A 24,661-nucleotide genomic window follows, 5' to 3' on the forward strand; every position below is an offset into this window, starting at 1 on the left:
CTATTATTGATAGTGCTGCTATAAAATTGGGGTGCATGTGTCCCTTCAAACAGGCATATTTGTATCCTTTTGCATAAATACCTAGTAGTGCAATTGCCTGGTCATAGGGCAGTTCTAACTTTAATTTTTTGAGGAGTCTCCATGATGCAATCCCTATTAAAATAACACCATTTTTTCACAGAACTAAAACAAATGATTCTAAAATGTGTATGGAACCAAAAAAGACCCCGAATAGCCAAAGCAATGTTGAAAAAGAAAATCAAAGCTGGAGGCATCACAATTCCAGACTTTAAGTTGTATTACTAAGCTGTAGCCATCAAGACAGCATGGTACGGGTACAAAAACAGACACATAGATCAATGGAATAGAATAGAGAACCCAGAAATGGAGCCACAAATGTATGGCCAACTTATCTTTGACAAAGCAGGAAAGAACATCCAGTGGAAAAGAGACAGTCTTTTTAGCAAATGTTGAGAAAACTGAACAGTGACATGCAGAAGAATGAAACAGGATGACTTTATTAACCATACACAAAAATAAATTCAAAATAGATGAAAGACAGAAAACCATCAAAATCCTAGAGGAGAAAACAGGCAGCAACCTCTTTTACCTCGGCAGCAGCAACTTCTTAGTAGACATGTCTCTAGAGGCAAGGGAAACAAAAGCAAAAATGAACTACTGGGACCTCATCCAAATAAAAATCTTCTGCACAGCAAAGGAAACAATCAGCAAAACTAAAAGGCAACCAACAGAATGGGAGAAGATATTTGCAAATGACATATCAGATAAAGGGCTAGTACCCAAAATCTATAAAAAATGTATCAAACTCAAGGCACAAAAATAAGTTTTTAAAGATCCTACATCCTTCACTAAACTCAGACTTCAGACAAATTTATTGTATCCTATGAAACTCTACACCACTGCCACGTGGGAAAAGCCCTATCTACCCCAAAGACCCCTTGCTTCCTTCCCCTGCCACAACCTGTCAGAAGTGCCACATAATGCATGGTATTGTGTTGCATGGATAGCAAAGTATTCTCCAAATGAGAGAGATATCCCCACCAACTAGCCACTTTTTGGCTCTCCTTATAATCATATACCAGAACAGAAGCCTGTTGCAAATTTCAAGTTAGTTATCCTGTTTATGAGGATCTGTGAGGAAAAAAAGATGTCAGTGTCCCCAGGCACTGTAGAAACACGAGTAAAGCAAGAGGTACTAGGATCTGAACTCCGATATAACTCCTTCAGATTTTTCAGGCTTAACTCCTGTGTTTCAGTGGTAGGGAGGTGCAAGGAGGGGTGGTTGATTAGCTGTGGCAGAAGGAGGCACACCTGAGAAACATCTATCTGAAAACCAATGGAAAGTCCCTACAGCGAGTTGTGGCTCAACATAACAAGCTTAAAAATTTCCTCCTCCTTTGACTTGGAAACGATCGTAGCGGGTCTGGCTTTAGTGGGCAGAAATCCTCCTCAATCTCCACACCTGATAATGTTTCCTAGGAAGAGTTATAAGAAACCAGAAATCCCTTGGGGTACCTGGGGGCTCAGTAGGTTGAGCATCCGACTTCAGCTCAGGCCATGGTCTCATGGTTTGTGAGTTCAAGCCCCACGTTGGGCTCTGTGCTGACAGCTCAGAGCCTGAAGCCTGCTTCAAATTCTGTGTCTCTCCTCTTAAAAACTGAGAACAAACTAAGGGTTGATGGGGGGTGGGAGGGAGGGGAGGGGAGGGTGGGTGATGGGTATTGAGGAGGGCACCTTTTGGGATGAGCACTGGGTGTTGTATGGAAACCAATTTGACAATGAACTTCATATATTGAAAAAAAAAAAACAAATTCTGTGTCTCCCTCTCTCTCTGCCCCTCGCTTGTACTCTATCTCTCTCTCTCTCTCTCTCTCTCTCTCTCTCTCTAAAATAAATAAGCATTAAAAAAAAAATCCCAAGGATTCACTATCTCTTTTTTTGACTCCTGTTTATAAAGGACAGAGGACTCTACTATATGTCCAGATGGGCATGGGGGTGGTAAAAGAAAATCTCAATTTTAGGAGGATGAGAGAAGGACAAGTAAGGTCAGAAATGCCAAGTCTGGTAGCTGTATCTGCAGGTATAGATTGTTGGCCACATAGGCACTGATGAACATTGAGGGAGATCAATTCTTTCAGGGCTCCAAGAATCATGCCATATGATCTCTTAGCTAACCAAGTAGATAAACAAGCTCCTAGTACAATTTTATTGGGCATGTGAATAGTCATTGTATCTGAAAACTGCTCTGAAATAATAACAAAGCCTCCTCATTTAAATTAAATGTTGAGAATCCTAAAATTCTGTTAGGTAGTCACCTTTTTCTCCATCTTGACATTTTCTTGATGTTTGTTCCTTTCAAAGATTGAACTAGAATAGTAGTAATTAATTAATGGCATTCTTTCCTCCCAGGCCATACAAATAATGACTGGTCTGATTGTTCACTTCGTGGGACAGCTCTGGACGTATTTGTTTACCACACAAGTTATTGCATTTGGAAAAGCGTATCTTCCTCTTGTAGTAATAACAAGATACGCATATTGGTCATCTGTGTGTGTAAGTGAATAATCTATTCCTTCATTGTTATTCATTTATTCATCACATTTAGTGACTGTTTCCGAACCAAGCAGTGTGTCAGAGATAGAACACAAAAAAAATTCACAATCTCTATTCTCAATGAATGTATTCTTACATCTAGTTGAAAAGGAATCTATCAATAGGAAAAGAACCTAGATCCTTACCAGTAATATTCCTTCATAATAAGAGTATGTCTTTGTTAACAGGATACTTTTTACATGCTCTTTGGATAATGGGAACAATAGTAATAGTAAAGTGCATAAGGTGCATTTTTGTAAAATAGAAAATGGTTGGTGACTATTTCACTACCCATAGGCCATTTATTTTGCCAGTGGAGCAAGTAATATGAGCGAGCACAATTGCTAAGGAAATAGTGGGACATACAGAATTTACATAGGGAAAGAAACCTGAAGTCTTTTTGTTCTGTTGATCTGAGAAGAATTTGGTGGAATTGAAAAGAAATCTCTAAAGAAAAATTCACTATGTCTGCGAGTATGGTGGATAATGCGACATTGTCCCCACAAAATCCTGAGTGAAAATCTTAATAATGATAATAATAACAATAATATCAAGAAGAAGAAGAAGAAGAGAAGGAGAAGAAATTTGAAATTTGGTCATTCAACCAGTACTTATAGAGTACCTACTATATGTCAGGTTCTGTTCTTGGTGCCTGAAATGCATCAGCAAACAAAACAGATCCCAGACTTTAGGGAGCTTTATTCTAGCAGGGGTAGTATGTTACAAGGGCTATGGAAGTAAAAAAAAAAAAAAAGTAGAGTAAGGGGGAATGAAGATTCTGGGGAAGTAGTGAAAGGATATAGGTTATTGTTTTAAATTGAATGGTCAAAGTAGTTCTCATTGAAAAAGTTACTATTAGTAACCTATTGTTATATAACAAACCATGACAAAACCCAGTGGCATACAAACAAAAGTACAGTTGACCCTTGAATGATGTGGAGGTCAGGGACACTGACCCCTGTACAGTTGAAAATCTGTGTATGTTAATCAACATAGTACCAGAAGTCCTAGCCACAGCAATTATACAAGAGAAAGAAATAAAAGGCATCCATATCCATATGGGTAAATAAGTAGTTAAACTGTCACTATTTGCAGGTGACATGATACTATATATAGAAAATTTTAAAGACTCCACTAATAAGTCAATTCAGTATACTTGCAGGATACAATATTAATACCCAGAAATCAATAGCATTTCTATATACTAATAACAAAGCAGCAGAACGAGAAATTAAGAAAACCAACACCATTTACAATTACACCAAAAAAAAAAAAAATTAGGAACAAACTTAACCAAAGAGGTGAAAGACCTGTACTCTGAAAACTATAAAACATTGATGAAAGAGGAGCACCTGGGTGGCTCAGTCGGTTAAGCGTCTAACTTCAGCTCAGGTCATGATCTCACAGTTCATGGGTTCAGGCCCTGCGTAGGTCCATACGCTGACAGCTCAGAACTCAGAGCCTGGAGCCTACTTCAGATTCTGTGTCTCCCTTTCTCTCTGCCCCTCCCCTGCTCCTTTCTCTCTCTCTCTCTCTCTCTCTCTCTCTCTCTCTGTCTTCCCAAAAACTAAGCATTAAAAATTTTTTTTAAAAATTGATGAAAGAAATTGAAGACAACACAAATCCATGGAAAAATATACTGTGCTCATGGATTGGAAAAATTAATACTGTTAAAATGTCTACAGATTCAATGCAATCTACAGAATCAATTCAATCCCTATCAAAATACCAATAGCATTTTTTACAAAACTAAAAACAAATAATACTAAAATTTGCAGAAACCATAAAGACCCCAAATCTTGAAAAAGCAACCTTGAGAAAGAAAACAAAGCTGGATATATCACAATCCCAGATTTCAAGATATACTGCAAAACACTATGGTACTGGCACAAAAATAGACACATAGATCAATGGAACAGAATAGAGAGCCCAGAAATAAACCCAGGCTTATATAGTCAATTAATCTTTGACAAAGGAGGCAAGAATATGCAATGGGGGAAAGACAGTCTGTTCAACAAATGGGGCTGGAAAAACTGGACAGCTACATGCAAAGAATGAAACTGGACCACCTTTTAACACCATACACAAAAACAAACTCAAAATGGATGAAAGACCTAAATGTGAGACCTGAAACCATAAAAATCCTAGAAGAGAGCACAGGCAGTAATTTCTCTGATATCAGCAGTAGCAACATTTTTCTAGATATAATTCCCAAGGCAAGGGAAACAAAAGTAAAGATAAACTATTGAGACTACATCAAAATAAGAAACTTTTTCACAGCAAAGGAAACCATCAACAAAACTAAAAGACAACCTACTGAATGGGAGAAGGTATTTGCAAATGATATATCCAATAGAGGTTACTATCCAAAATACGTAAAGAACTTACGCAACTCAACACCAAAAAAAAAAAAAAAAAATCAATATTATTACAAAATGGGCAGAGAGAGAGGGGGAGACACAGAATCTAAAGCAGGCTCCAAGCTCTGAGCTGTCAGCAGAGCCCGATGCGGGGCTCGAACCCACAAACTGTGAGATCATGAGCGGAGCTCAAGTCAGATGCTTAACCAACTGAGCTACCCAGGTGCCCGATTCACCTATTTAAAGTGGCCCCCAAATATTCTCTTATACACCACCAGCATGAGTCTGACAAATATAAATGTATGAATAGAGAAAATGGGAATTTTATAAATCAGTTATAGCCCATAAAATCAAGGGTTTTTTGTTTTTGTTTTGTTTGTTTGCCATACCACACCCCATTAGCTGGTCTCTATGTCCTAAGCCTTCTTCAGGGGAACTGACATCTTTGAAACAGTTGATGATCTAACTATACATCATTTGGAATTCACTGTTGCTCATATACTCCTTTGATGTTTTTAATGGATCATCATCCAGAAATGGAGCTGCAAAAGTGAATGAACGAGTGTGTTCAGGCTCTGCACTTTGGGATGAGGCCTGCAATATACAATAAATAACTACAGTAATTTTCTTTATGACCATGATTCTGTCTGACATTAAAAAAGAAAACATCCTGGTGGTGGTCTTCTTTCTGATGACTTTGTTTTATGTTTTGGTTTTCTGGGAGGCTTTTCCAGAATGAGAACCTCAAGTGGAGAAAGTCCAAGATGCTAAGGAAGAACAGAGTCTTCTTGGTCCAGTGCTTAGTACTTGGTAAAGCACTTGGTAAAGTGCTTATTTCACTGCAGGGTTTTTTGTTTTTTTGTTTTTTTAAGAAAACAGTACCACCACAAGATTTATGGAAATACAGAAACTCGTATGAGAATCGGAGTCTTCATAAATGTGGGAGTTCCTGGAGATGAGAAGATGTGGAAAGGAGAGTTGGAGAATCGTAAGGAGAGTCTCTAACTGCTTCTGCCTGAAGCACCAGCAAGAGTAGAAAGGTTGAAGTTGTAATTAAATCTAAGAAGCCATGGGTTCCTGGCCACCAGGGTGGGGTTGCCGAGGGAAGGTTATGGAGAAGTCTGGAAACTGCCTGTGGAAGACAAAAATGAAAACATAACAGAGGAATAGGAGAAAAAAAAAATAAGGCCATGGCTGCCATGTCCGATCACCATGATCTTGTGAGAGTGATACTTTCTCCTTCCCTTCTCTCTTCCAAATACTGCTCCAGATTTTCTTTTGGCCACTTGTAAGCAGAGACCATCAGAGGAAAGGAATTCTGGAAAATGTAGTTCTGAGCCTTAGGTAGAAGCTAGTAGGACCAAGTTGGGTATAAATAATTCAGCGAATTGCTCTCTATGTAACTATTACAACAACAACACAGTAAAACAGAAAGACAGAAAATATGAATCCCCATTTTACCAATGAAAAAAGCAAAACTAATGATAGAGTCTATGTGACTCTATTGAGTCACATAGAAAGCAAAGTGCAAGGAATTCAAATTCAGAGCCTTCTGACCCCAAAATGCTACTTAGTATTGACATGTTAGTGGCCCCATTTTTCTGGGGAAAGAGCATTCCTTCCCTTTACCACTAATGGAATAGTTAATGTTTTAATGCTATGGGAAGTTTCCATGCATGCGTAAAGTTGTACCAATGAAATAAATAAATTTCTGGTACACCCTGTCATCTTTCTAACAAGTTTTAGGAAATGATAGAAGGTTTCAGCACAAGCTACTCATGGAAGACATTATATAATTCTTATATTTAAACATGTAAAATGAAACTTAAGTATTTTCTGAATTATATTTTCCATTACTAAAATATTTTTAACATTGTAATAAAAGTACTTCCATGTGAAATCACCAGTATATATCATTGTCTAGTAGTAAGTTCATTAATGGGATATATTTTCTCGTAATTCACCTTACTGGGATCACTAGATTATGATTGACAAAATCTAAGTAAAATTTGACACTCCTTTTGCCCTATGAAGTCAACTTGAGATCCACATAGTTCCATTTCCAATGCATGTGTTGTTTTACTGAACAGAGACTTCTTGCCTTCCCCATCTCTGTAATACAGAAAATTGAGTTATTTTTGGAATGATTTTCTCAATGGTCCCACTAAAGAATTAAGATGATATTCCTCATGTTACAGCATTCCAGAATTCTTTTACTCTTTAAGTTTATATATAAAAATAATGACTAGGTATATTAATAAATGTGATTTTTGTTTCCAGTTTCTCTTCTCAGGAGTCTTTGCAGTATTAACAGAGAGGATGCGTTCAACGTTCTTGGTAAGTCAGAATACTTGTAGCAACTATAGTGATAACAGTTTTATTTGCCAGAAGAAGGAGAGTCAGTAAGGAGGTAGCATTGTCTCTGAGTCACTTGAGAAGGAACAAAGCTGGAGACATCACACCTCCTAATATCAGACTATGCTACAAAACTATAGTAATAAAAATTGTATGGCACTGGCATAAAATAGCACAGACCAATGGAACAGAATCTAGAGCCTGGAATTAAATCCCTGCGTTTATAGTCAACCAATATTTAACAAGGAAGTCAAGAATACCCAATGGGGAAAGGATAGTCGTTTCAACAAATGGTACTGGAAAACCAAATAAAGAATACGCAAAATGATAAAATTGGATCCTCATCTTACACTGCTGTTATTTATTTTAAAAACATACTTTAGGGGCGCCTGGGTGGCTCAGTCGGTTAAGCAGCCAACTTCGGCTCATGTCATGATCTCGCGGTCTGTGAGTTCGAGCCCCGCATCGGGCTCTGTGCTGACAGCTCAGAGCCTGGAGCCTGTTTCAGATTCTGTGTCTCCCTCTCTCTGACCCTCCCCTGTTCATGCTCTGTCTCTCCCTGTCTCAAAAATAAATAAAATGTTAAAAAAAAATTTTTTTAAGTTTAAAACAAAAACATACTTTACATATAGACAGGTTTAAGTAGAAGTTGGAATAACAATATTTGTTGTGAACACCAACCAAAAGAAAGCTGTATTAATATTATACTAAGTAGGCTTTAAAGCAAAAGTTATCAGATTTTTATTAGAAAGGGACACTGCATAATAGTAAAAGGTTTAGTTCAACATAATGTATAATAATCCTAAATATTTACCTTTAAAAAAATTTTTCTTAATCTTTATTTATTTTTGAGAGAGAGACAGAGTGTGATCAGGGGAGGAGCAGAGAGAGAGGGAGACACAGAATCCAAAGCAGGCTCCAGGCCCTAGGCTGTCAGCACAGAGCCTGACGCGGGGCTCGAACTCACAACCCATGAGATCATGACCTGAGCCGAAGTTGGATGCTCAACTGACTGAGCCACCCAGGTGCCCCATAAATATTTACCTATTAAGGTAACTTTAAAATAAGCAAAAAAATTTGACAAAATAAGAGAGAAAGAGAAATCTACAATCATATTAGGAGAAGCTATGCAACTTTCTACCGGAGAATAGAAAAAGAAGAAAAATACCTCCCAACCCATTATGAAGACAATATATCATTGATTCTAAAACTCTACCTGGATCTTATAAGAAAAGAAAATTACAGACTAAAATCCCTCATGACCATAGATGTAAAAATCCTAAAAATATATATTAGCAAATAAAATATAGAATATAGAAAAATACAAATAGAAAGGATAATATAGTGAAAAATGCAAATAGAAAGGATCATACATCATGACTAATTCCAGAAATGCAAGGTTAGATTAACATTTGAAAATAAATCAATGTGATCTACCACATTAAAAACATAAAAATCAAGTGATCAACTCAATGAATGAAAAAAAAAAAAAAACAATAAAAGGTATCTGTCAAAAGAGAGAGGGAGTAATAATATCATGTTTAATAGTGAAAACTGAAAATTTTAACACTTCCCCTAATGCTTTATCTTTTAACAAGAGAAGCATATAAGCTATCATCATATATCTTCAGTATTTTATTTAAGGTGTCCTATCCATTGCTATAAGGCAAAGAAAAAGGAAGTATATGATATTGGAAAGAAGAAAAAATATTTCTGGATGACAAACTTTAAGAAATAAATGAATTTTATATCTTCAATATGTAAAAACCAAGTAAGTTATCTTTCTATATGCTTGCAGAAACCAGTGGATAAACAAATGTTAAAATACCATTTACATTAATATTAAAATTGTTAAGCCTCGTAGAAACAAATATATCAACATATGTGCAAGATTTCTACTCTAAAAAAGACACAAGAAAACAATGTAATGGCATCTTTACAGCACTGGGGGAAAAAACTGTCAACTAGAATTCCATGCCTACTGAAAATATCCCCTTAGTATCAATGGTGAAATCAATTCATTTTCATATAAGCAAAAGCTGAGAAATCTTTCTATTATCAGATCTACAATACCAAAGGAAATTAACGTTCTTCAGGCTGAAGGGAAGTGGTGGCAGATGGAAACTTGGACACACAAGACGAAATAAAGAACACCAGAAATGATAAATATATAGTATGTTAGTGCGCTATTGCTGCTGTAATAAATTACCACAACCTTATTGACTTAAAACAACATAAATTTATTATCTTAGAGTTTTAGAGATCAAAAGTCTCAAAATCAGAATGTTGACAGAACCGTTTTCCTTCTGGAGGTTATTGGGAAGATTTTGTACCTTGCCTTTTTTTAGCTTCTAGAGGCTGCCACATTCCTCGGCTGGAGCCACACCATTCTAATCTCTTATCCTCTGTCTCATAAACACATTGTCTTTTCTTTGTTATCCTCTTTCCTCCCTCTTACAAGGACCCTTGTTACTACATTAGGCCAAACCAGATATTTGAGGGTAACCTTATCTCAAGATCTTTAACTTAATCACATCTATACATTCCCCTTTGCCTCATATTTACATAGTCACAGTTTCTGGGGATTATGACATCTATTATAGAGCTATTATTTAGCCTACCACATATAGGTAAAGATAAAATATTGTGTTTTTTATTTCTTAATATCTTTACTGACTACTGAAAACAAAAAATGTACCCCTAAATAGCCAAAAGCAATCTTGAGAAAGAAGAACAAAGCTGGAGGCATCGTGGTCTCTAACTTCAAACTATATTACAAAGCTATAGTAATCAAAACAGTATGATAATGGCATAAAAACAGACGCATAAATCAATGGAAGAGAACAGAAATCCCAGAAATAAACCCATGCATATATGGTCGCCTAATTTATGACAAAGGAGCCAAGAATATAAAATGGGAAAGGGCAGTCTCTTCAATAAATGGTGTGAAGAAAACTAGACAGCGGGGCACCTGGGTGGCTCAATCAGTTGAGCATTGACTTTTGGTTTCAGCTCAGGTCATGATCCCACAGTTCATTAGTTTGAACCCCACATCGGGCTGTGTGCTGACAGTGCGGAGCCTGCTTTGGATTCTCTCTCTCTCCCTCTCTCTCTCTGCCCCTCCTGTGTGCTCTCTCTCTCTCACACACACACACACACAAAATAAATAAACTTTAAAAAAAATTTTAAAGAAAACTGGACAGCCACAATGCAAAGGAATGGAACTAGACTACTATCTCACACCATACAAAAAATTAATTCAAATGGATTAAAGACTTGAATGCAAGACCTGAAGACAAAATTCCTAGAAGAAAACATAGGCCACAAGCTCCTTGACATTGGTCTTGACAAAGATTTTTTTCTTGGACTTGACGCCAAAGACAAAGGCAACAAAAGCAAAAATAAGCAAATGGGACTGCATCACATTAGGAACTTCTGCACAGCAAAGGAAACCATCAACAAAGTGAAAAGCCAACCTACTGAATGGGAGAAAATAGTTACAAATCATATATCAGATAAGGAGTTAATATCCAAAATATATAAAGATCAAGCACAAAGCAACAGCAAAAAAGCCAAACCAGTTTAAAGTTGGGCAGAGAATTGAAATAGACATTTTTAAAAAGTTTTTATTTAAATTCCAGTTAGTTAACATATAGTGTAATATTAGTTTCCGTTGTACAATATAGTGATTCGATGCTTCCATAAACACCCAGTGCTCATCACAGCAAGCATACTCCTTAATCCTCATCACCTATTTTACCCATCCCCCCTACCCACCTCCCCTCTGGTGACCATCAGTTTGTTCTCTATAGTTAGGAGTCTGTTTCTTGGTTTGCCTCTGTCTTTTTTTTCCCCTTTGCTCATTTGTTTTGTTTCTTAAGTTCCACATATGAGTGAAATCATATGGTATTTGTCTTTTACTGATTACTTCTTTCACTTAGCATAATACTCTCTAGCTCCATCCACACCCTTGCAAATGGCAAGATTTCATTCCTTTTTATGGCTGAGTAATATACCATTGCATATATATACCACATCTTCTTTGGACACTTGGGCTACTTCCATAATTTGGCTATTATAGATAATGCTGGTATAAACATCAGGGGTACATGTATCCCTTTGTATTAGTATTTTTGTATCCTTTGGGTAAATAGCTAGTAGTACAATTGCTGGCTCATAGAGTAGCTCTATTTTTAACTTTTTAAGGAAACTCCATACTGTTTTTCAGAGTGGCTGTACCAGTCTGCATTCTCACCAACAGTGCAAAAGGGTTCTGCTTTCCCCACATTTTCACTAGCACCTGTTGTTTTCAAAGAAAACATACAGAAGGCCAACAGGTACACGAAAAGATGCTCAACATCACTAGACACCAGGGGAGTGCCTATCAAAACCATAATATCACACCTGTTAGAATGGCTACAATAAAAAAAAAGCAAATAAGTTTTGGAGAGGATGTGGAGAAAAGAGAACCCTCGTGCACTGTTGGTGGGAATGAATTGGTGCAGTCGCTATGGAAAACAATATGACAGATTCTGAAAAAGTTAAGACTAGAACTACCATGTGACCCACCAATTCCATTTCCAGGGATTTATCTGAAGAAAACAAAAATACTAACTTGACAAGATAGATGCATCCCTATGTTCATTGCAGCATTATTTACAATAGCCAAGATACAAGATAGCTGAATGTTCATTGCAGCATTATTTACAATAGCCAAGATACAAGATAGCTGAATGTTCATTGCAGCATTATTTACAATAGCCAAGATACAAGAACAACACACACACACATACACAATGGAATATGACTCACTCATAAAAAAGTATGAATTTTTGCCTTTTCCAACAACATGGACGGACTTTGAGGGCATTATGCTAAATGAACTAAGTCATATGGAGAAAGACAAATACAGTGCAATCTCAGCCTAGAAAAATCTAAATTTACATATATATATGAATATTCAACAAAAAGTCTAAAATTTCTAAAAATCTTAAAAAAAAAAAAAAAAACCTTTATACAACTAGAGAACAGATTGTTGGTTGCCAGAAGTGGAGGGTGGGGGTGGGCAAAATGAGTGAAGGGAGTCAAAATGTGTCTACTTCCAATTATAAAATAAATAATCATAGGGATGTAATACACAACATGGCAACTGATATAGTTAATAATACTGCATTGCATATTAAAAAGCTGCTAAAAGAATAAATCTTTTTTTAAGTTTTTATTTATTTATTTTTGAGAGAAAGAAAGAGAGAGAGAGGAGAGAGAGAGCACGCACAAGCAGGAGAGGGTCAGAGAGAGGGGGACAGATGATCTGAAGCAGGCTCTGTGCACACAGCAAAGAGCCCGATGTGGGGCTTGAACTCATGAACCATGAGATCATGACCTGAGCCAAAGTCTGATGCTTAACCAACTGCACCACCCAGGTGCCCCAAAGAATAAATCTTAAAAGTTCTCATCACTAGGATGAAAAAATTTTTAACTATGTATGATGATGGATGTTAACTAGACTTATTGTGGTGATCATTTTGTAATATATACAAATATCAAATCATTATGTTGTACACCTGAAAGCAATATAATCATGCATGTCAATTATATACCTCACTTTAAAAATTAACATTATATTTTCAATTTTATAACATGTGTGAGTAAAATATTTTACGAAAGTAACACAAAAGTAAATAGAATTAAAATACCATAAATGTGTTATGTTTTACAAGGAGTGGGACAATATTAATTCTGAGTAGAATGTGATATATTAAGGATACATATAGTAGAGCCTAGACTATACAATAATACAAAAATATGCAGTTAAAAAGCCCATTAAGGAGGGGCGCCTGGGTGGCTCAGTTGGTTGGGTGTCGGACTTCGGCTCAGATCATGATCACAGCTCATGGGTTGGCGGCCTGCATCAGGCTCTGTGCTACAGCTCAGAGCCTGGAGCCTGCTTTGGATTCTGTGTGTCTCCCTCTCTCTGCCCCTCCCCCACTCCGGCTTCCCCCCTCTCAAAAATAAATAAAGATTAAAAAAAATTAATAAAAATAAATAAATTTCCCATTAAGGAAACAAAAGCTTAAAAAATATTTTAACCCAGGGGTGCCTGGGTGGCTCAGTCGGTTAAGCATCTGACTCTTGATTTCGGCTCAGGTCATGGTCTTGCGGTTTCGTAAGCTCAAGCCCTACATTGGGCTCTGCGCTCGCGTCATAGAGCCTGCTTGGGATTCACTCTCTCCCTCTCTCTGTCCCTACCCCACTCGCACTATCTCTGTCTCTCTCAAATGAGTAAAATAAAAACCTTAAAAACAATATTTTAACTCAAAGCAGAGAAAGAAAAAAAAATAGAACAACCCAAATATATCAATAATCATATCGCATGTAAATAGACAAACACTCCAGTTAAAAGTCCAATATCCTCAGACTAGCCAAACAAGTAATGCCCACCAAAAGTAACAGAATATCAAAAAATATACATGAAAAGATGGGCATGCGTAAGCATAAGGAAGCTCATGTGTTATAATCATTACGAACCAATAAATATGAAAACATACCACGTGACTACCAATAGAGACATTTCAGTGTAATAAAGTGTTAATGCATCAGGAATACATAACTACCACAAATGTGTAGGTATCTAATATTAGAAGTTTAAGATAAATGAAGCAAAAACTAAAGAAATAAAAGGAGAAATAGAAAAATCCACAATCATAATAGATTTTGACATGTCTCTCTAAGTAATTGATAGAACAGGTGAACAAAAACCAGGAGTAGAAAATTGAAACATTTGACTTAGTTAATCTTTGTAAAACACTACACAGAGAAAGACTCTAGAATACATACTCTTTTAAACTGCACATAGAATGTTCACCAAGAGACAGCATACATTGGAACAGAAAATAATAACAAATTTCACAAGACTGCATGAAATATTATAGAATAGGTTTATTATTCTTACTATAGGCAACCTACTGATGGAACAGAAATAACTTGAAATAGAATTAAATTAAAATGAAAGCAAATTAAATGAAAAATTAATCATTGTATATCCAAGAAATAATCCAAATATTTGGAAATTACACAATACAGTTAAGAAATAACACATGAATAAAAAAATCACAAAAAAAACTACAAAATATTTTGAGCTGAATGACAGAAACACTACATATCAATATTTTTGAGATAAAACAATGCTTGAAGGAAATTTACAGCTTTTAAAAGTGTATAGTAGAAGAAATGAAGTGTTTAAAGTCCAATTATCTAAATTTCCAACTTAAAAACTAGAAAAGAAAGAGAATATTTAATACAAAGTAAGTGGAGGGCATGAAGCAATAAAGATAAGAGCAGGTGCCAATAAAATAGAAAATAGATAAACAAGAAACTAGCAAAGCTGAAAATTTGTTCTTTGAAAAGATTAATAAAATCGATAAACCTCTGGTAAGATTGATCAAGAAACAATAAGATAAAACACAAATTACTATATCAAGAATTAAATATGAAATATCAGTACAGATACTAGAGACTGTAAAAAATAACATGGGAATGCTATAAACGACATTATACTAATAAACTGTGAAAAACACAACTTACCAAAAGGACGAGAAGATATAGAAAATTAAATATCCCTGTATTTGTTAAAGGAATTGCATTAATCATTAAAGATCTTTCCATGAAGAAAATTCTAGGCACATATGTTAAGTAATAAATCTATCAAAGATGTAATGAACAAATGATATCACATGGTACACAAAATATTTCAGAAAACAAAGGAGAAGGAACATTTTCCAACGGAATTTTTGGAATCCAACATAATCCTGACACCAAAAATTAGCAAGGACCTTAAAAGAAAAAGAAAAATAGAAGATCACTACCCATAATGAATGCTGATGTCAAAACACTTAAAATATCATAAATCATATTCAGTGATATATTTTTAAAATCATAATGCAGTAGAATTTATTCCAGGAATGCAAGCTTGGTTCAACGTTCGAAAAACAATCAGTGTGATTCAATATATTAGGGTAATTAAAGAAATGAAGAAAAAGCATTTGAAATTTTTTTTTTTAATGTTTATTTATTTTTGAGACAGAGAGAGGCAGAACATGAACGGGGGAGGGTCAGAGAGAGAGGGAGACACAGAATCCGAAACAGGCTCCAGGCTCTGAGCTGTCAGCACAGAGCCCGACGCGGGGCTCGAACTCACAGACCGCGAGATCATGACCTGAGCCGAAGTCGGCCGCTTAACCGACTGAGCCACCCAGGCGCCCCTGAATTTTTTTTTTTTACAAGGATCTTATCAAAATAGTAGAAGTGAATGTCCTCAACCCACTAAAGGGCACCTACAAAAAATTCTATAGCTGGGGCGCCTGGGTGGCGCAGTCGATTAAGCGTCCGACTTCAGCCAGGTCACGATCTCGCGGTCCGTGAGTTCGAGCCCTGCGTCAGGCTCTGGGCTGATGGCTCAGAGCCTGGAGCCTGTTTCGGATTCTGTGTCTCCCTCTCTCTCTGCCCCTCCCCCGTTCATGCTCTGTCTCTCTCTGTCCCAAAAAAAAATAAATAAACTTAAAAAAAAAAAATTCTGTAGCTAATATTATACTTAATGGTAAAAACCTGTTTTTCCCTTGGATCTGAATGTTGCAAGTAGTTACTGTTTCACCAAATTTATGTAATATTGTACAGGAGTTCTTGTCTAGTGCAGTTAAGTCAGGAAGAAGGAATAAAAAACATCAAGTTTAAAAAGTTAATGGTAGGGGCGCCTGGGTGGCGCAGTCGGTTAAGGGTCCGACTTCAGCCAGGTCACGATCTCACGGTCCGTGAGTTCGAGCCCCGCGTCAGGCTCTGGGCTGATGGCTCATGATGGCTCAGAGCCTGGAGCCTGTTTCCGATTCTGTGTCTCCCTCTCTCTCTCTGACCCTCCCCCGTTCATGCTCTGTCTCTCTCTGTCCCAAAAATAAATAAACGTTGAAAAAAATAATAATAAAAAAAAATAAATAAATAAAAAATAAAAAGTTAATGGTAATACCTGCTTTATTCATAGACATTCCTATACATCCTAAGAAGTCTACAAAAAAATATTCAACTAATTAGAATTTATCAACATTGAGGAATACAAATTCACATTAAGAAGTCCACTGTATTTCTGTGTATTGGAGATGAAATTTGTAAAAACACCTTTACAATTGCACTCAAAAATAAAACACTTAGAAATTATTTTCCCTAGGGGCACCTGAGTGGCTCAATAGGTTAAGCATCCAACTCTTGATTTCGGTTCATGATCTCATGGTTCATGGGTGTGAGTCCCATATCGGGCTCTGAGCCGACAGCATGGAGCCTGCTTGGGATCCTCTCTCTCTGTCCCTTCCCCACACACATCCCCCCCCCCCCAAATAAATAAACTTAAAAAACAAGAATTTATCCCTAAGTGTCAATGAAATATTTCCAAAACCTTTGCATAGACCACTACAAAACATCACAGAGAGAAACTGAACAGTATCTAAATAAATGGGTATGTTCATGGATGGAAAAACAAACACTTTTAAGATGTCAGTTTTCCTTCAAATGATTTTATATAGATTCAATACAATCCCAATCAAAGTCCTAAAAGGATTTTTTTCTCATTGTTGATAAGTTGATTTCAAAATCTATGTGGAAATAATCAAAAAGAAAGTGTAAAACTAATAATACTTGATTTTAAGAGTTAATGAACATTTTATTTTAATGTAATTATCTCTAAGGGGAATTTATTCCAAAAGAATAAATTAAGATCAGTGTACAACAGTGAACAGCATATAGATAAACATACAATTTGGGGCTCCTGGGTGGCTCAGGCAGTTAAGCATCCGACTTCAGCTCAGGTCATGATCTCGCAGTCCGTGAGTTCGAGCCCCGCGTCGGGCTCTGTGCTGACCGCTCAGAGCCTAGAGCCTGTTTCAGATTCTGCGTCTCCCTCTCTCTCTGCCCCTCCCCCATTCATGCTCTGTCTCTCTCTGTCTCGAAAATAAATAAACATTAAAAAAAAAAGATAGAATTCTACTGATGCAAATGAGAACAAGGAAATAAGTATAAGACAAGGATATCCTCCAAAAGTATCATAGGGCTTATCACTCCTCTGACCTCATCTATGGACAAAGTGTGATTATGCAGCAACATTTACATATGCATTGTCCTGAGTACATAGCCTAACAAGATGTGGCCTGAAAACAATGGCACTTTGAGGGATGTAATTAATTCCCCACTATCTTCAAGATAAAATCCTATCTATCTAGATGACACCTATCTCTCCAGCAAAATTCCCCATGACTCCCCTTCTAGCACTGTTAAATGAACCATGGCGAACTCCTGGAATATTAGCTCTCTGGTCATCTGACCCTGTGTGGCACTGAAAATTTGGCTCTATTGTTAACATTTGTTCCATCTTATTCACATCTGATAGGCACTGTTCATCTTCCTCACCAGTCTTCCTTGAGAGCAGGACCACTTCTTTTCTGCCTCTTTATCTAACAACACAGAGGACAGTTTGTATGATACAGAATTGGCATTCAACAATTAGTTGTCAGAGAAGGAATGAATGTATGCACGCTACATCAAAAGTTTTATTTTCTCCCAAATTGTTCAGTTATTGGGACAAATCTGCAGTTCTGACAGTCCTTTTGATGGCCTTTACTATTCTGGAAAGATCAGGATTTGTATAAATCTTCTACTTGAATGTACCTGGCAGTGATGTATATGGATAACTTCCGGTGACTGGTGACTCTCTTCTTTCTATTCCAGATGTCCTATGCTATAGCAATGAACATCGTAAGTGCCTGCGCTGCCGTGATTGGTCTGCTTATACTATCATTTGAGTTTATAATATACAGTTTGACTACACAAGCTCCTATTTGGCCCGAGGTAAATACCAGGTTTCTACGAGAATTTCGTCACAGATTTAGAGTTACATTTAAATTCTTTGGTGCGCGATCAAAGTAGTTAAGTATTAGGCAGGATACGGCAGTGACCTTTATCATTAATGTACTCTGATGTGTGCCTTCTGCTACAAATGTGGTTCAAACTACAGGTTACCTTTCTAAACCTAGGATCACCCCAAACCTCAAGTATGCAAATGGAATGTATTCTAAATATTAATAGATGTGTTTTGAGTGGTTTGGCATTATATTCAGTTCTGGTATTGAATTAGTATTGTATTCAAAACTGGTATTATATACCAATTCTGGTATACAATAGGCCCACCTAGTATTTTCATAATGGGCAGCTCAGTTCTTCCTAGGTACCTCATCTCGGAAGCCAGTTTTCCCAGACCTTAAATGATCAAGTGTATTCTAGCAAGATTTGATCTTCAAAGAAGGAAATAACATCCTTATGTACTTGTGACACCAGGGACCCAGGGATTTATGCTCGCCAGGGATGTGATCTTCAGACAGAATAAAGTCGAACACTATAAATGGATGTGATTTGGAATGTTATGTGTAACCAGTTCTGTATACACACGACTATATGGATCTTTCTAAACTTCCTGCTTCGTGTCTGTCAATCTTCCTGTCAGCAGGTCTGAGTCTGTTTTAAATGTGTCCATGTTTGTGTTTCACTATGTGTGTATAGCTGTGTTTCTATCCACGTGGGACTGTGGACATTTGTGCATTTAACCATATATGTTTGTTCATGTGGAGGGGAGAAGAAGCTATTATGGCAAGGAGATAGGAATCAGTGCTAAGTAAGTTGGGTGGGAGTTAAAGCCATAAGTTCTAAAACCTTCTCTGTGGATTCCTGTCTTTCTGTTCTATCCTATCTGCCCAGAGCTTGACAGAGGTCAAAAGAGATGGGCTTTTGACCAAGACCTAGAAACCAGCTTTTCTGATTTGAGCCTACCAGATGTTGCCTGTTTCTAAATTTTTAGCCTAATACATCAAGCTCTCTTTACTTAAAAATCCCAAACTCTTAGTTAATTAGCTAGTTCCAAAGCACATACATTGGTTTGCATTTTGCTGAATTTTTCTTATTTCTACATAGCTTTGAAAGTGATTTTACAGCAAGTGGGATTGTAAACTTCCTCAGGGAATTATTTATGTCTCTGACTCAATTACAGAAATAAGCTAAGAAATGTTGGGGCATCTGGGTGGCCCAATCAGTTAAGTGACTGACTCTTGATTTTGGCTCAGGTCATGATCTCATGGTTTGTAGGTTTGAGCCCTGTGTCAATGCAAAGCCTGCTTGGGATTCTCTGTCTCCCTCTCTCTCTGCCTCTACCCTACTCATGCTCTCTCTCTCTCGAAAATAAATAAACATTAAAAAAAAAAAGAAAAGAAATGTTAATCTACTTACTCATGGTCAGAGCTCTTGCAGAACATTCATTCTAATAAAAAATGGTCTAAATTCCAAGTTATTTCACTACACAAAATTGAGCCCTAACAGAAATCAGTTAAATGACACATCAGAGAAACATCTTCTGGCTGCAGGGAATGCTAATATTTTATGACACATACCCTGAAGGATACCTTAAAGTAAAACCTTGAATAAACATAAGCCTCCAGATACTGCTTCAGATTATATTCACACAATAGGAATGTCTCGTTTTCCTGGGTTGGAGTGCAATTATAAGCTTGATTCTTTCATTTTTCCAACTTATCTCTCGAACCACCAATGCTTATATAAGCAAGAAATCCAAGGTCTTCTTCCCTGTTGACCATCTCAAATTATTCAAGAACATTGACAGCCAAAGAATCAATATGGACTCCAAACCTCTAGTTGAGTAGTAGTAGACTACCTCAGTAATCTACCAACATGCCCATAATTTCACATGTCATGGATTCGGTTGCTATCAAATGGTGTCAGTATTGAAAACTGGTCTCAATAGCCCATGGTGGCCTTGTCACAAAGTGCTTTGGGCCTTTCCGGCCTGCAACTATCTAAGTGTCCTACAAGGATATGGGTCTACTGGAGTTTATAGTCAGAGGCACAATCCCAGGAGGAAACCACCTACCCATAGGACACAAAAGCCCTTCTGTTGAGTCTAGTCATAAACCCCAAATTTTTTTTCCCTCCACTGTAAGCTTCTCTTTAGGGCCCTTTCCTAAAACAGGCCTAATTCTAAACGTCTTTCCATTAAATAAGTTCTGTAACACCGAACTTCAAGAGTGTTCCGAGTCCATCTTCTCTAGAGGTCCACTGGCTTCAGTGAAAATTTGCTGACCTTACCCAGAACCACACACAGGAAAACGTAACTGATGATTCTCTTTATCCGTTTGGCAGAAAACTGTCAGCTTACGCTCGTCCTCAATGAGTTATCACTATGATCAAGAAAATATATATAAATAACCACAGTTTGGGGGCTGAGGATATATTGAGTAGTTTTTCTCTTAGTTTTTTACCTTCTTGCAATTAATTGTACAATGCTTTGATTATTTTTAAAGTGTTAATGTATAAATATCTGTAAGGAATGTACATTTTATTTTTGGAAACAGAGAAGTGGTAAAATCCTTTCAGAATATCTGTTTTTATTCACCATCTTGGAGTTGTTTACAGCGTGCACCGTGGCCCATTGGATATACAAAGCTAAACATCTCAGATAATAAAGATGTGGTAAGTATCCCCTTTCTCCCGTGGTGAATTAGAAGATACTGGCTTCCATGATGAACCTGTTTGAAGAACTGAACTAAAGTTTTAATAAGATTTTAGTGTCGTCTCTAAGATGTGTTAAAGGTAGCTGAAAACACACTGTACTAATGTGCACTGAACAGGTTTCTACACAACTGAGGGACAATAATTTGCCCTCGACAAAGACGTTTTGTATTACATAATTTTTTTATGTTCACACCTCGTGAGAGAACAGGATAGAGATAGATGATTTTCTGGCTTGAGTCTGCTTAAGTCAATAGATATTTCACTAGAAACAAACAAAAAGAACTTTTTGGAGGTTATAAGCAGGTCCAGGGATATGGGAATGCTGAAGTCTTATACCTTTAATTTTCAAAGTTTGAGAAAACGTGTTGAATAGCAAAGTGTAGACTCTTTGGCGTTTTCAGAAACCACAATTTTACAGTAACTAAGAAGTTGGAAAAGATGGTAAAATCCATTTTCCTACTTCCTCCACATCTACTACTTCATGTCTAAAGACAAACTTTATCTCCAACTGACCTCAACATCACAGAATCAGAGAACTTTGGTAAAAGATACATCTGCCCTTTCCTCCCCAGTTCCCCTATCAGAGGCCCAGGTTTAAGGATCACTGAATCATAAGAACAACTCAGAAGGAATGCAACGTTAATGTGGAGGAAAGAGTGGTTTATCTATGTATTCTAGACCAGATACATAGGGAGACTTAGGAAATGATCATTAAGAATCAGAATGCCTAGGGGCACCTGGGTGGCTCAGTCGGTTAAGCGACCGATTTCGGCTCAGGTCACGATCTTGCAGTTCATGAGTTCAAGCCCCACCTCAAGCTCTATGCTGGCAGCTCAGAGCCTGGAGCCTGCTTCATATTCTCTCTCTCTCTCTCTCTCTCTCTCTCTCTCTGTCCCTCCCCTGCTCATGCTCTGCCTCTCTCAAAAATAAATAAACACTAAAAAAAAAAAAAAAAAAGAATCAGAATGCCTAGAACCCTGGGGGTCTTGGAGCAGAAGTAGGAAAAAAGATTTGAGAGAAAAGGGGAAGGGAGATACTTACAGATCTTGTTTTCAAATATTTCTGGTTCTAAGCCTTCATATGTACTTGGATGAAGCCATTGATACCCAGATAATATTTTCTTCCACCTCAAGCATCTGCTAAGTAAGGATAGGCATTGAAACATTCATACTAAAGTACAAATCACTGAGATCAAATCAACCATTGCTCTGATAGGAGAAAGGAAATGCAAATTGCCAAATAATGTGAAAAAAATGAAGGAGCCCAAGGAAACCTTTCATCTAAGCTATGAGATGAGGTAAGAATGATATGGGTAAATCTCAGCTTTGAAAACTATACCCAAGACTATTAGGTTTCATTCCTATCAGAAGTGTCATGTGTGGAATGTATGATTATGGAAATTATGGAACACCAGAATATGGGAAAACGTCCTCAAATGATATGTTTCTTAGGATCTCAGAAACTAGCAATGGAGAGGGAAACTTTATAGAAAATGTATTAAAAGGCAATCAGTGTTCCAGATATCAGGCTTTCAAGACCCTTGTAATTTCTATGGAATGACATCTCACGTATTTTCAAAAGGAAATGCCTTTTGCAGTAGAAATGGAGATGTAGCCTCTGAGTATCAAGAGAAAGTGGAAAATCCAAAGGGGAAAATTTTTCTGATAATCCCATCTCTATTCCAAATAGTTTTATCAGACTAATTCAAAATAGAGAGTATTTAAGCAAAGCAATTCTGCAGATTAAGATGGTAACCCAAACAAGGCATATTTATGAAATGGTAAATAAATTAATGAGCATGGAGTATAGTCTTTGTGGAGGTGAGTGGTGGGAAATGCGATTCAAGAAAGTAGATTGGATCTAAACTATTACAGAAATGAATGCTGTGCTATAATATCAGACTCTCATGCTGTAAGTGTTGGCTGCCATAAATTTAATACTGGGAGATGGAGAAAAAGAGGACACGTATATTTAGATCACACGCACCAAACACACATACACACACGTCAACTTCATAATTCCCTATGAATAAATTGAAAGAGAAAAATCATGAATTGAACCTATGAGAATGTATATAGCTCTCGACCCAATTAGAATTTAAACTGATAGGTATGCAACGCTATACTAAATAATGCAATTTAGTTTGAGTAGAAAACTATATGTTCTTACGTGATCAATATTTTTAAGGGATGTATCTATTCCTATAACATCATTTTTGGCTGTCAACCTAAGGAAACAAAAAGGAAGGAAGGGAGAAAGAAAATAAAGAGAAGGAAAAAAGGGAAAAAGGCAGCAAAGGAGGAAGAAGGAGGAAGGAAAATTTTTTAAAAGCACCAAAAGCCCATGGTTTAATTTTTAAATCTCAAGGATGAGAACTTTCCAATTAGCATTCTTTCCAAAATTCTACCCCAAATCCTGCAGTTATTTATTTGGGAGTGTATTAATGGTTCAGTTTACTAACATCCAACTTACCTCAGGTACACGGCAGAAGGGGATCCTTTTCCTACATATTAAAGAACCGTAATGACCTGAGTCAAGGAGGAAAGCATAGTGGTGAATGAAGAACTTCATTTTGTTCAAGAGGCTTCTTGGAAAATGCATTTTAATGAAGTCCATCGTAGTATTTCCTTTCCCCCATTTCATTAATAAAATTTTTAATTGATAAGTATGGTTTTTCTTCTGTGGGGAGGTGAGCATAAATTTATCTCAAGTTGAATCTGGCCATAGATTCTCCCATACAATAGAAATTCTAAAAATGGGTATAATGTTTCTGGAGTGGGATTTAGATCTAATATTGTATGATGATGTGCTAAATTCTGACTCAAGGAAATCATCTCATTGCGGAAAATAAAGTCAGTATAAATTATAAAAGATCCCATTACCTGTGAGTGTCTCTTAATAGATTAGCTTGAAATACAAATTCTAATATTTCCTTCTTCCTAGATGTTGCTAACATTTGCATTGCTTGCCCAGAGTCGAGTGTATTATAATTTAATATCTCCCTATATTATTGAGACTAAATGAATGAATGTCTCTTGGATTTTCATTTTTCTAGAAAGTCCAGCTCCCAAAATGTTACATCTCTTAGCCCCCAAGTTTACTTTATGTTTTATCACACTTTGAATTTTATAAACATTTTAGGTACATTACCTTGTTAGAAATTTTATATGTCTGTAAGCCTCCTCTATTTTTAAAAAACACCATGTCCCATCCCCCATACCCCACTCACACTTCCCTCCCTCCAAGAGCAACTGTTCCATTGTATACAATATGCATATTTTTAAGTGTTTCCAGACAATGCATGACATTGTACGGTAAGCATGTATTTGTAATTCGTGTAGATCAAACGCACAACATACATACACAACGTACTTTTTTTTCTCTCAGCGGTACGTTTTTAAGATCTATCCACACTGCTATCAGTACATCTATCAAAATGATTTTTAAATGCTGCCCAACACTCTGCGGCACGCATCCAGAACATTGTACACATTCACTCTCCTAGAGATAAACATCTAGGTTGCCTACAGTTCTTTGCCCCTTGAATCATTTCTTTAAGAAATGAATTCAGGAGTGGAATACCTGTGTGCTATATGTGTATATCGTCTGCTCATGAAATGCAGGAACTTCCACCATTTAGAACCATCTTCTGTTGCAGTGTCTTTAGGTTATGCACTCTTTCTTCAGTACAGTCTGTATACTTTTTGTTCCCTAGGAATTCA

General features: G+C 36.8%; 1 protein-coding gene across 7 annotated transcripts in view; it reads left to right on the top strand.

Moving 5' to 3' along the window:
- LOC123601763 (membrane-spanning 4-domains subfamily A member 14-like) overlaps positions 1–23,604 on the top strand; it is a 28,318-nt gene extending 4,714 nt beyond the window's left edge. For 2 of the 7 annotated variants that reach the window (XM_045485388.1, XM_045485389.1), the window contains 5 exons: positions 2,431–2,574; positions 7,254–7,310; positions 18,093–18,212; positions 20,841–20,897; positions 23,417–23,604. In XM_045485388.1, coding sequence (XP_045341344.1) covers positions 2,431–2,574; positions 7,254–7,310; positions 18,093–18,212; positions 20,841–20,897; positions 23,417–23,500 — 462 coding nt within the window. In that variant the 3' untranslated portion in view covers positions 23,501–23,604. Of the gene's footprint in view, positions 1–2,430; positions 2,575–7,253; positions 7,311–18,092; positions 18,213–20,840; positions 20,898–22,154; positions 22,237–23,416 lie in introns of all 7 variants that reach the window. The other 5 variants (XM_045485393.1, XM_045485392.1, XM_045485390.1 and 2 more) reach the window with 4 other exon arrangements.
- Positions 23,605–24,661: the final 1,057 nt, after the last annotated feature.

This window comes from Leopardus geoffroyi, chromosome D1, assembly GCF_018350155.1.
Source record: "Leopardus geoffroyi isolate Oge1 chromosome D1, O.geoffroyi_Oge1_pat1.0, whole genome shotgun sequence".
Lineage (NCBI taxonomy): Eukaryota > Metazoa > Chordata > Mammalia > Carnivora > Felidae > Leopardus > Leopardus geoffroyi.